Consider the following 12,386-nt stretch of genomic DNA (forward strand, 5'->3'; position numbering starts at 1 on the left):
CCGAGTCTATTACCCTTACCCTTCTGCTGCACCCGGTACTTGCTCCCCGCAGTTTTGAGTTAAATTGAATTAATCGTAACTTATGATGTCATAATAGATCAAAGTATTGTGACGTCATAACTTACGACTAACTTTACTCTTACGGTTTTTTGCGATAAGATGAGCATAAAATAGGTCCAGATCCAGCACTGTCGTCCTTAATTTATGCCTACCATATCACGTTACTCTCTTTATGGCTTCAGGTGGATGTTAGTAAAACACAGGAAAGTAACATTCGCCCAAAAATTTTTCGGTATTTATTTTTGCAGTTGAACCTTAGACTGTATTTAAAAGTCTATAGATTGGCTGCAGAAAAATGAAATGACACTGTTTATCCCGAGGTTGTTTGGGGCGCATAGAATGTACCTTGGATCCAAAGGAATTCCGAATAGATCTATTTTGGCGGACAATATGAATGCTGAAAAAGATGAGAGGACAAAACTAAGAGGAGCTTTGGTTGTATTTGAAGGATGCGATCATAGTGGTAAAACAACACAGTGTCAAAAACTTGTAGCAACGCTTAATCAACAAGGAATACCAACCAAATCAATGCGTTTTCCAGGTAAAATGTGTCCTGGATATTATATACTGGGGTATACTCATAATACTGGGATACCCCCATTCCGTTGGTCAAAATAATATTTTTCCGATCGAGTTACGGATTTGACCAGACGACGCTATTATTATTTATAAAAATAAAATTCGAACATTTTACTTTCCACTTCTGTTAATTACGTCAATTGCAGTCTTTATATAATTATTACACCAGTGTCGTGACTGAAAATCAAATGTCAATCATCCTCCATTATTGTTGTCGTACCCTAATTCCGTGCACTCCCGGTTCAGAGATTAAACAAGTATGGTGAGCCATATAGGATACAATACAAATCCACAGAATAGATAGAAATATGTTAGTATTGGATTTATTGAAGAAAATATGGTATTGGATGAAAATTAGTATATAGAATCTATTTTTTCAGTCTAAAAGAAAAATATTTATATGTGGGGATTGTGTTTTTTACACTGTTTTTTTAAGGCAAATTACAAATGTATTGCAAAATGTTGTTTTAATTATTGGATTGAAATTGATTAAGTACTGAAATCATTTTGATTTTTTTTAACTCACTGAAAATTGATGTACTGTAGGGTGATCTCCATCATTAGATTATTTAAATTTGTAAATAAAATCATTAAATATTTAAACAACTTTAATAAAATCAACAAAAAGAAACTGTTAAATGAAAATATCTAAAATTTTCAATACAGGAATTATTTGTCAAACATTGGAAATTTAACATAATAATGCAATGAACACTTCATTTGTCATTGTTCTAAACAATGGGGGCAAAAGAACATGTCCCCTCTTTGGATCACTCGGACGTGACTACAAAACTGGAGATGTGTCCAGTGTCTACAGTCAACATTGTCACACTGTGCCCATTTAACAAACACAATTCCAGCTAATTTATGAATTTAAGCAGGGGACCTCTTATTACAAACACAACATATGTCACTGTCATCATCATCAGTGAGGTCGCTGTCACTAAATGAGTCTTCTAAACAAATCGGACCCCCTTTATGTTTGTTGAGGCCAGATGTTCCTAAACCTGCACTGGCAGCCTCATCTGATAATTTAATCTTTTTTTCCATTTTTAGCTTTTCTGATGTACTTTTTCTTTTTATTGGTCCATTCTTTTTTGACACACCTTTGGTTTCCTTCTTTACATTTTCCACTGATTTAGAGTCTGATGTTTTATATGGTGGTTTGAAAGTAGCTTTTTTTTTTACACTTGTTCAGGTGGTCCATGTTTTCCTTCATTCCCAGATGTCCTGTAATAGTGAAATGGTCCCTTTTCTTCTCGGTTTTTGTAACTGAGACTATACATCTTTTCTGAAGGAATGTTGATGGAGAACAGCTGCCAATGATTTCAGTTGAAGAATTGTTACTTTCAGTTAAAGGTTCTGCTGTATAATATATTGGAACGTCAGACTGCACGTTGTCAACCTGGACAAGGGGAACCTGTGGGAGCAGAAGCTGACTTTCTGATTCACTGTCAGATGTGATAATATCTAACTCCTTATCAGACTGATTCAGAATAGTAACTGTCTCTTCTGAAATATTTTCATTGTTGACTGTCATTTCAGTTTCAGTATTGAATGGTTCTGTGTTGTATATAGTGGCTGGAGCAAGCTCATTGGTGTCAACAGCCTTCGGGTTAAAAGGATGTATACCACTTTTCTTGAAAGATGATGTCAGATTCTGTGCAGAGAGTCCTTTCTGGTATGCTGAACATGACAATTGGCCAATATTGAATTTTGTTATTCTACAACCTGGATTTCTGCGTATGAATAGCTGTGCTTCTCTGTTGTAGCAAGCCTTGAGTGGTCCAAAGCATCCTATATCTAACGGCTGAAGGATGTGACTGCAGTGTGATGGCAGAATGAAAAGGATGATGTTTTTTTATTTGGCCCAATCTTGTAGAGTTAAGTTAACGTGAGAGCGGTGTCCATCAAATAGTATCAGTAGAGGAGTGTCAGATTTATCTTGAGCAACATGCCTTAGAAAGTGCTTTTCCAAGTAGGTTTTGAAAACATTGCTGTTCGACCACCCAGTTTTTGAGCACTGGCCATGTGAATCAGGTGGAGTCCCATCCAGTAGCAGAGAACTGAGATCTGTCAAACTTTACCCCCGGAAAGATGTAATAAGGTGGAACAGCATTTCCAATAGCATTGCCAGCACCAATTATTGTAACATTTGAGGATCTGGGTGATGTTTCTGACTGAGGTTTGACAACTATATCATGTACAATTTTACCTGGCTTGTGTTCTGTCTGCAGAGCACTCCCATCTATACTGAAGATCTTGTGTGGTTTATCATGGAGATCATTTTTTGTAAGAATTGTGCCAAGCTCTTTGTAGTAGTTGGTAAGTGTCTCTTTAGATGCACATCGGACACTCTGCATAGCTAATTTCTGAGGCTTGCTAACTGTCAAATTAGGCCATCTTTTCAAGAAAGAATAATACCATTTATAGGACAAAATACCATCGGTAGCTTTTCTTTTGCCCAAAAACACAGCCAAATCAGATGCCAGATAAATTACATCCATTCTGGAATAGCCGTAACCAATACTGGCCATATGTGTGATATGATCCACCATTTTCTTCTCTGTTTCCTCATTAAACAGGAAATTTGAGCACCGTCCATCCACAGAAACCAAACCAAGTTTCCTGTCTCTAAGAGTACTTTCAGGAACACCATAATTCCTGGAGGCTTTATACACAGACATTCCTTTTTGAACTGCATTGAAGGCAGATTTTAATGCATTTGGGTGGTATTGCTTTTTCTTCATTTTTTGGTATTTGTAAATCAAAAAGTATCTCAAATTAGCTTAATTTTGTTCATTATGTACTTTTCAATTGTTTCATTCTGTATATCTATTCATTTCAATTCAATTTTTCAAAGTAAAATGTTTTTAAGATGGGGAAGAAGTGTTTGATATTTTCAATTGACAAATCCTCCGAAAATGTTCATTTTTTATTAAACTGGCTTTCCATAGTTTTTTCTTATGACATATGACGTATTTTGGTCACATGATTGTTGTTTGGGAAGCTTTGCAAATGGCAGACGATAAATCATTATCGATTGATTGGTTTCACATATATTTTCTACATTACGGAAAGGGATTAAATAATATGGCATACAGAGGTTTTGGAAAAGTGTGAAATACTCTATGTTGAGCTTAAAACTTGAAAATTACCTGTAGTACCGGCAATCTGATCTTTGTTGTTGTTTTCATGAAACAGGCCTGGTTCAGTATCGCCACCTCTGACCTCTGACCCAAGCACGTGCAATCAGTGCAATCAGTTCCGTACAAAAAGGATACATGTATTAATAATACATCGGAAAGAGGGTACAGCTGTATATATACTTGCGTCACCACATTTACTGATTTAGTTTTATAGCTCGATAACATAAAACTGCACATCTTATGTTTATCTTTCATGTTTTCATCGGATATTATGCATGGTTTAATGTTAAGAACTACACATATTTGTATGATACATGACTTCACAGGCATATAAAGTCCCTGTTTGGAGGCGACCAAGCAAAATAAAAATTAGCCTCCCAAGCCGGGCCCTTATAATTATTTGGACTACATGTGGTTAGGAAAAGACCTGGACATCCCACTCTTGAAAGCATATTATGACAAGAATTTGTCAAAAATCAAATACATCAACATTTGTAACCCCAATACTAGGTATGATTACATCCAGTTACATGGTTACATAACAGTTAACTGTGTTTTTATAGGCAGTGGCTGCTCATCCATGCATTTGTGGACGGGGAGCCTCTACAGGCTAATCGTCCACCTATCTGGTTTGAGTCAAGTACACACAGAATCATGAAGGAAACAGTTCATTTACCTTAGTAATGTGGAAATTGTGAGAAATTCTTCTTATACAAATAAATACAAAATGATACAAATTTGTTTAAATCATAACTGATGTAACACATAACGATTAAGATTCATTCAGAATCAATACAAAATACACATTTAACAAACTCAAGGATTTTTATATATATATGTTCCCATTCCAGACGGCAGATGTGAAACATATCCATTCACAGTGGTCCTTCTTTGTAGAAACTAAAATTTTAAGAACATTCCATGCGTTTTTAACACATGGTATAATTATATTTTAGGCCAAGCTCTAATAATTTTTTTTAAAACATCTGGTAAAGACGATGCATCGACTTAAGCACCAGTCATCATAACTTCTGTGACTTATTCTTTGTCTGGCCAACATAAAACCTGTCTATTTTCTAGCACAGGGGCTTGCTCCCACTATCAAATATGCAGTCAAACTAGTACATGTATATACATTTTTGTAACATGAACAGAAAACTGTTCAGTTATTAAATGTGAAGACAGTTTGTGATGCCATTAATAGTTGTACAATGTGTGGACGAGGAGCCACTGCCTTTTTTTTTTTTTTTTTTAAACCTTCTACATGTACGTAATCAGTAAAGTGTTTATCAAAAAACTGTTTCCATCTGCATCTGCTCTCTTGGAACACTTTCTCAGTATTCAATGCATTTTTATTAAGGGAACACTGGATACATGGTTTACAATTGCATATCCTCTTTATAGTAAATTCGAATCACCAATTCTATACCACCTTGATTACATGTTACCCTTTGGTTGATTTATGCTGGGTTGTGTCCCCTGGTGAGCGAGTTGTTTTGTCCCATTGAATTAAAGTTATAATTTTTTTTTTTGCATTATTTGCATAGCTCAAGACCCAAGAGTGTTTTATACATAATGATGTATAACGTGTAATTCATTAGTAATTTTATTAAATATAAATTACCTATTACATATACATTTTGTATACATGTATATACAAGTAAATACAATACTTACTCCTATTCTTTGGAGTTTGGACAATTTGGTTTTGACAAACATTGAATCCTGTATTTTGGTGTGTATAATGCGCATATTTTTACATAGAAATAATTTCCAGAGCATGGGGTGCATATTATGCATCAATACATAAGATATGGCCAGGAACTAAAAGATTTTTATAAGGGATTGCGTAATGGAAACAAACAAACCAGAAGTGAAATGTTACTGAAATAAAGGATATATAATACATGTACATCTTGAAGTATTGAATTTTAAATGATATGTTTAAATGTCTTAATAACATGTTTCAGACATATGTTGTACAATATTTCATTCTTATAAAACACGGTTGGAGATTAAAATGAAACAACTAAAAACCAAAAAGTAACAAAGTCCTTATTTGTCAAACCCTCCTTATTTAATGCCTTGGCAGCTGAAAATGATTATTTGGCAACTTATGTTGATTGTTTCTAACAATTTTCTGTCTTTCAAGTATGTTTTAAATTGAAAAATTACAAAATTTGAGTAATAACCAAAACTGGAAATGTCCAATTTTCCTGACTTTTGATTTTGTTTTATAAGCCATTTCATACATCCTGTGTCAATTTTATCATGCTTCAAAATTAAAATTATCCAATTTATATAGCTACTGATCTTTACATGAAGTTTATGTGTGAATAGAAGTTTCTTTCCTTCACATTTACATAGGAAATACTTGATCATACTTGAAATTTTTTTTGTGCATATATGTATATGATGGTGACACATGTCCACGCATGTACACGTAATGGGTCTTGTTTCGATGAACATTTGCAATATGAATTTTATTTCTGGTATTTTGATCCCTTGAAAAACATGGCTGCCGTTACTGGACCCATCGAAACCAAACTTTGTATGAATGTTGCTTGTGATATCCTGCATAGAACTGATGTGAGGATTTTTGATCCATCAAAAAACATGGCCCCCATTACTAAAAATAGAACATAGGGGTCAGACAGTAGTTTTTCACATATATCTCAAAACTGTTAGGTTTAGCCAAACTCTTTCAGTTGCTGAAATGATCCTTATTATAAGGCATTCAAAGGTATTCAGGGATCAAAGTTGTCAGGTGACTCCTTATAAGAGTAATTGCCCTTGAAAGATGATTTTATTTTACACTTTTCAGCCAATATTTTGAAACCTATAATAGATAGAAAGAAACTTTCAATTGCTGAAATGATCCTCATGATAAGTCCTACCAAAGTCTTCTTCAGTCAAAATTGTTGGACATCTCCTTGTTAAATTTATTACCCTTGAAAGACAAACTTTAACAAGGTGAGCAATTCAGGCTCCTGGGAGCCTCTTGTTTTTATAAGCAGAAACATATATTCTCATTTTTAAATTTGCTTGAAAGACATCCATTGTTTAATTATATTTTTTATGTAAGGTGGGGCTGGGCATTTAGTCACAAAGAGAAGACCACCCAATCAGAGACTCAGAGAGACTAAAACAGAAGACAGCCCAAGCTCCGAGTAGCATCTGACGTTCTGAAGTCACTCTAGTCGCTACAGCCAGCCCTCTCATAAGATGCAAGAATCTTGCAAATTTGGGAAAAAGTGAATGATTTTATTTGACATTATCTGATTGACATATGACGTTTTATTTGAAAACCGTCAGAAAAAGGCTTGTCTGCAGGGGTTTGTTTGATAGGATACGAACATCTGATGCTGCGTGGAGCTTGCTGACAATTGTACAGTCTTATGAAGACCATTTTACTCAAATAATAAATTTTAACATATGTTTGCTAAAAGAAAATTAAGCTACATGAACCTACATTGTACCAACATCCAAGAGTCAAATTGAAATAATTTTAAACTACATGTATGGCATTGCCAGTTGGACCTAGGTACTAAGTAACTAACTTGGGTAAACTTTAAAAAAGATGCCCAAAAAAATTGAAAAAATGAAAGATAAAAGATTAAATTTATAAACATGTATGCAATAAATTGCTCCTGTGTTCAAGTTAAAGGACTGTACTATTTACATGTATTTCACTAGAGGCTCAAATAAAAAGGAAACATCAGACAGTTAATGGTATCACATTTACATTTGTACATGTAGACAGACTGAAGATCTTTCAGCACAGACATTTTTTGTAGTTCTTACATGTGGACAGACTAAAGACCAGCCAGCACATACATGTAGCTCTTTCATCATGTAACGTGTAGACAGACTGAAGATCTGTCAGACCCTAGCTCTTAAATAATCTGATCAGTGTACATGAATTGTATTGCTTCTCACTACTGTAGAATGATCTGTTTACCATTTGCATATCTGCTGAATACTGGTAGGAGAGTGCTTAACATGACATATGTATAACCTCTTGTTTCTTTTGTTTCAGATAGGACAACAACAATTGGTAAAATGATAAATGACTACCTTAGTAACAAATGTGAAATAGAAGATCACTCTGTTCATCTTCTGTTTTCTGCAAACAGATGGGAAATGGTGTAAGAACATGTACATAAAGATTAGTCCCAATGCTTACGGCTGTAGATTAATATGTATCTTTTGATAAATATAAGCAGTAAATATTGTTCTTCATGGAACCTTATTAACCTCCCTGATCTCATTTTGTTTATAGAAAAAAATCTGAAGTACAATTGCGCAATTAATTGAACATCAAGTTGATTCATTAGAGTAAACAGTGTCACTTTGATAAATATAGCTATATCTTGTGATCTGAAATAGTGTGATAATACTATAATTTATTTCGTTGGGAAAATAATTTTTTTTTTGTGTTAATAGAGAAATGACTTCTCTTTCAGTGAAAAGAAATTTATTATTTATTATGCCAGAGTATGCACATCATACATGCACTTAAGCATTATCTGTTTTTATGTGATACATTTATATGATGTTACATAAATATTCACTTCCGATGAGTAAGCATTGATTTAGATGTTTCTTTTTTTATTGAGGTATATGCTACTTTTTCTTAAAGCTACATTTTTGTATATGTGTAAGAAACAAAATATTTAAATATTCTAATATTCTTTCCAAGGAGGAGTCGCTCCTTGTAAATTTGGTGTAGATGTTACTTTATGGGCAGAGGTTACCTTATTCTTTCAGGTCTTCCCAATCTCTGGGTATGTATGTTATCAATCATATATAGATAAATTGAGTAACTTGATCTTAATTTATATTTTCAGACCTAAAATGAAATCAGTGTTAGAGACTGGTACTTCACTAATAATTGATAGATATGCTTTCTCAGGAGTAGCATTTACTGCAGCAAAGGAGGTATTGTAATATATATACTGTTTGCCATCATGGAAGTTAAATTTCCAATCTCATATATTTAAAGAAATTACAAGATATTATGGCAGACTGTCCAGCAGCCATAAAATTCATGAAAATTCCTAATATTTATCAGTTTGGCCAAAATTTCTTAAAAACCTGAAATTTCAAAGGGAATTCCTAAAAAAAAAAATTATTTTTCATGCAAATTCCTAAATTTTCATGTTATTATACTGCTGTCTTAGGAATGTCAAAAAATATCCTTGCCGTTTGTGTTTCAATGATTGCTTGTTTTGTAATTAAGAGGGTGCATACTAATTGTGTGTAAATGTTTTCTTTAAAGCAGGTAATCAGGTGTTCTTCTGTTGGAATTCACAAAAGATATGAAAGATAGATTGAAAATGTTCTGAGTGGTAGTTACTTATATGTTGTCAATTTTGGCCATAAATTAGCCATACAGTTTCTTATTTTTAGCACTAAAATTAGCCCTCATCTTTGCCAAAAGGTGCTGGACTGCTTGTAATGACTATACTTACAGAATTTAATACAATCTTCATATAAGTTTTATTTACCACACTATACGCACATGTACTTGGATTACCTCCCTTTGCAAGTTTCCTACAATGGTTGATCTTGCTTTCAGGTTGCTTAACAGATATTATAGGTTTTATTTAAAATTGATTGACCAATTTAGGAAGAGTTCTAGTTACAAGGTATATCATACATGAACATGTCTAGTAAGACAGGAGAGGTGTTTACCTATCAAAATAAAAATTTAATTACTGACTGGTAGGTATTTCTATGAATTTTACATTTAATTAAGAGTGCAACGATATACCGTACCACAATTTATCTTGGTGCTTTGCCCAAGGCTACATTACACAATACAAGTGAGACCACATAGGATACTGACGATATTTTTTTTAGAATGTACAAAAATGTGCTGCCATTAATACTTCGTTAAATATTGAAATTGGGAAAAAACCTTTGTTTTTACACTGTGTGCGAAACTCTTGTTCTGTGTTATTTATTTTTATTGACATAAGCGGCCTTAATCGAAAAAAAAAAATGAATACTAGATTATGTTTCATGTTCAGGTATTTGTTCACAATAAGTATCGTGATATATATCATTTGTCCACAATATCGCAATGTGTATCTTGTGGCTCAGATGTATCATTGCAGCCCTACATTTTATAGTTTAAATTTTCAATTTTTCCCGATTTTATATTGGTATATATTTATAGGGATTTGACATTGAATGGTGTAAGCAGCCTGATGTTGGTTTGCCTGAACCTGACAAGGTTATCTACCTTACATTAAGTCCAGAGGCGGCTGCTGCAAGGGGTACGTTTGGAGATGAGAGATATGAACGTGAAGAATTTCAGAAGAAAGTGTCAGATAATTTTGAGAAACTAAGAGACCATTCCTGGCTGGTATGATATGTTTTTTTTAAATAAAGCAATGTTTGCATGGGTATCATACATACATTAATATTCATCAAAAGAAAATCATACCTTTGCCTTTTTTTCAATTTATATTAACAAAAAAATGTAGTATTGAAAACATGACATTGCTAGTAGGATTTATTTTTTATGATACTGTCATAGATGGGCAGGTGGTCCTCCTTTAGAAAATTTGTCATGGCTCTCCATTTTATGACAATGATAAGATATGCTGCTTCAATATTGTATTAAATAAAGTTCATTTAATATTCATACAAATTTTTGTAATTATACAAAGATGATGGCTTTCCGAATTCTCCAAAATGTATTAGAACTATGAAGTGGGGAGCGTGGGTGTGCCAGTGGGATATCACATTTTGTTAAATTACTGTTAATATTTAATGTCAAAGAACAAATTTAACTTGAAACTTTCTTCTTATTTATATGACTGGTTGATTTTTGGAAATTTGTTTGTATTGTAGAGGTATCTATAAATAGTTAAGTGACTGGAATATACTGCTTATATGCGGCAGCACATAGTTATTAGCTTGTATTATATGTTTAAATGGCTTATTTACGACTTTTTAGTCAGCTAAAAATCTGTTTCCAAACATTATTACTGTTCAGTACCTGTATTCTTAAATTTTCCAAACTCTTCTCCTCTGACACTACTTGACCAATTGGAACCAAACTTGGTATGAATATTCCTTGTGAGTATCCTGCATAGAACTGATATGGGGATTTTTGATCCGTTGAAAAAACATGGCTGCCTTATCTAAAAATTGAACATAGGGGTCACATAGTAGTTTTTTGCATATTGTATCTCCAAAACCATTAGGTTTAGCCAAATTCTTTTATTGCTGAAATGATCCTTATTATTAGGCCTTCAAAAGTATGACTCCTTGTCCTTGAAAGGTGAAATTTTTTTTTTTTTTGGACAGTTTTCAGCCAATATCCCGAAATCTATGATAGATAGAAAGAAACTTTCCATTGCTGAAATCATCCTGATAAGGCCTACCAAAGTGTTCGGAGATCCAAGTTGTCAGATGACTCCTTGTTAGAGTTATCGCCCTTGAAAGGCAAAACAATTGTTTTTGGCAGTTTCCTGTCAATATCTTGAAAACTACAGTAGATAGAATGAAAGTTCAATTGATGAAATTATCCTTGTAAGTCTTCATTGAGTCAAAATTGTCTATCTCCTTGTTAGAGTTATTGCCCTTGAAGGACAAAAAAAATGAACCAGGTGAGTGATTCAGGCTCCTGGGAGCCTCTTGTTACATGTCACATGCTGTTTCAATCATTATCCAAGTCGATACAAGACTTGTCTAGCTTGAGCATAGTCTATAATTGCTTCTACTCTTTAGGGTTTGACATTTCTAGTCAGGAATCCTGTGTGACACAGATATACCAACTTGGTCAAAATGAAGCCTTTTTATGATCCAATTTGATAATTTATCAAGAAGTTGTTGAGATTAATTAAAGTACATATTAATCTGTTTCAGGAAGTCCCAGCAGACAAGTCAGTAGAAGACCTTCACATAGAGCTTCTAAACATTGTGAAAGACACTATTAAAGAATCTGGTGATAAACCTCTAGCAAAGTTGTGGAGCAGCTAGCAATTTAAACTCTTAACCTTTAAACAAATTATTTATGATACAAATGTACGTAATTTGTTACTGTGTTTTTGTCCATAGCACTAATCTCTTCATCACTGGACTAAGAAGTGTTATTTATTGTGCAATCAATTTTTCACTAACTTTGAGCATTTTTATTTTCTCCAATAGTATTTTGGCTGAAACATTGAAAGCATATATAGTTCATATGCAGATCCAGGGGTGGGGCTGGTCCTCCCTGGTGAATTTGAGATTGTTTTAAAATGTTATATTTTTTTATGTTACAACATTGATGAATAACTCTAAAAGTGTTAGTTCATTAAACAATCAAGTTCATTTGTTAATTAGCAATCTATTATACACACACTTAATATGATGATCATTCTTTCACTCATAAGCTACCCCTGTAATTATCTGGAATCATCACTGTAGTTCATATAATATTGTAGATAATTGAAGAGAAAAGTGCACAATAAACAAGATTAACATTCTATTGGGCAGTAATAAAATAAAGTACTCATGTACTGAATCAATTTATATCGATTGTTTATTTTTTACGCCTCAAATAATCATCAAATTGCAAAAATATTGGATAAAAGCAGG

General features: G+C 33.4%; 1 protein-coding gene and 1 pseudogene across 2 annotated transcripts; one reads left to right on the top strand and one right to left on the bottom strand.

Annotated features, from left to right (window-relative positions):
- Positions 1 to 213: 213 nt before the first annotated feature.
- Positions 214 to 12,320, top strand: LOC148624534 (thymidylate kinase-like). Of its 2 annotated transcripts, none has more exons than XM_088567200.1 (5): positions 214 to 601; positions 7,828 to 7,936; positions 8,639 to 8,729; positions 9,973 to 10,161; positions 11,673 to 12,320. In XM_088567200.1, the coding sequence occupies exons 1-5, from the start codon at positions 361 to 363 to the stop codon at positions 11,784 to 11,786; spliced, it is 744 nt and encodes a 247-aa protein (XP_088423326.1). In that variant the 5' UTR covers positions 214 to 360; the 3' UTR covers positions 11,787 to 12,320. The 2 variants fall into 2 exon arrangements, with proteins under 2 accessions (XP_088423326.1, XP_088423328.1); XM_088567202.1 differs by having other exon boundaries at positions 223 to 601; positions 9,973 to 10,072; positions 11,673 to 11,893.
- Positions 1,281 to 3,446, bottom strand: LOC148624535 (uncharacterized; annotated as a pseudogene).
- Positions 12,321 to 12,386: the final 66 nt, after the last annotated feature.

Source organism: Perna viridis, chromosome 2, assembly GCF_037379345.1.
Source record: "Perna viridis isolate PV_CMFRI_1.1 ecotype Kerala chromosome 2, ASM3737934v1, whole genome shotgun sequence".
NCBI lineage: Eukaryota > Metazoa > Mollusca > Bivalvia > Mytilida > Mytilidae > Perna > Perna viridis.

Excerpts from the sequence above, each read along its gene's own strand:
- LOC148624534 (XM_088567200.1), top strand. The coding sequence starts at position 361 with ATGACACTGTTTATCCCGAGGTTGTTTGGGGCGCATAGAATGTACCTT. Across the intron at positions 602-7,827 it reads CAAATCAATGCGTTTTCCAG|ATAGGACAACAACAATTGGT; the intron begins GTAAAATGTGTC and ends CTTTTGTTTCAG. Across the intron at positions 8,730-9,972 it reads CATTTACTGCAGCAAAGGAG|GGATTTGACATTGAATGGTG; the intron begins GTATTGTAATAT and ends ATATATTTATAG.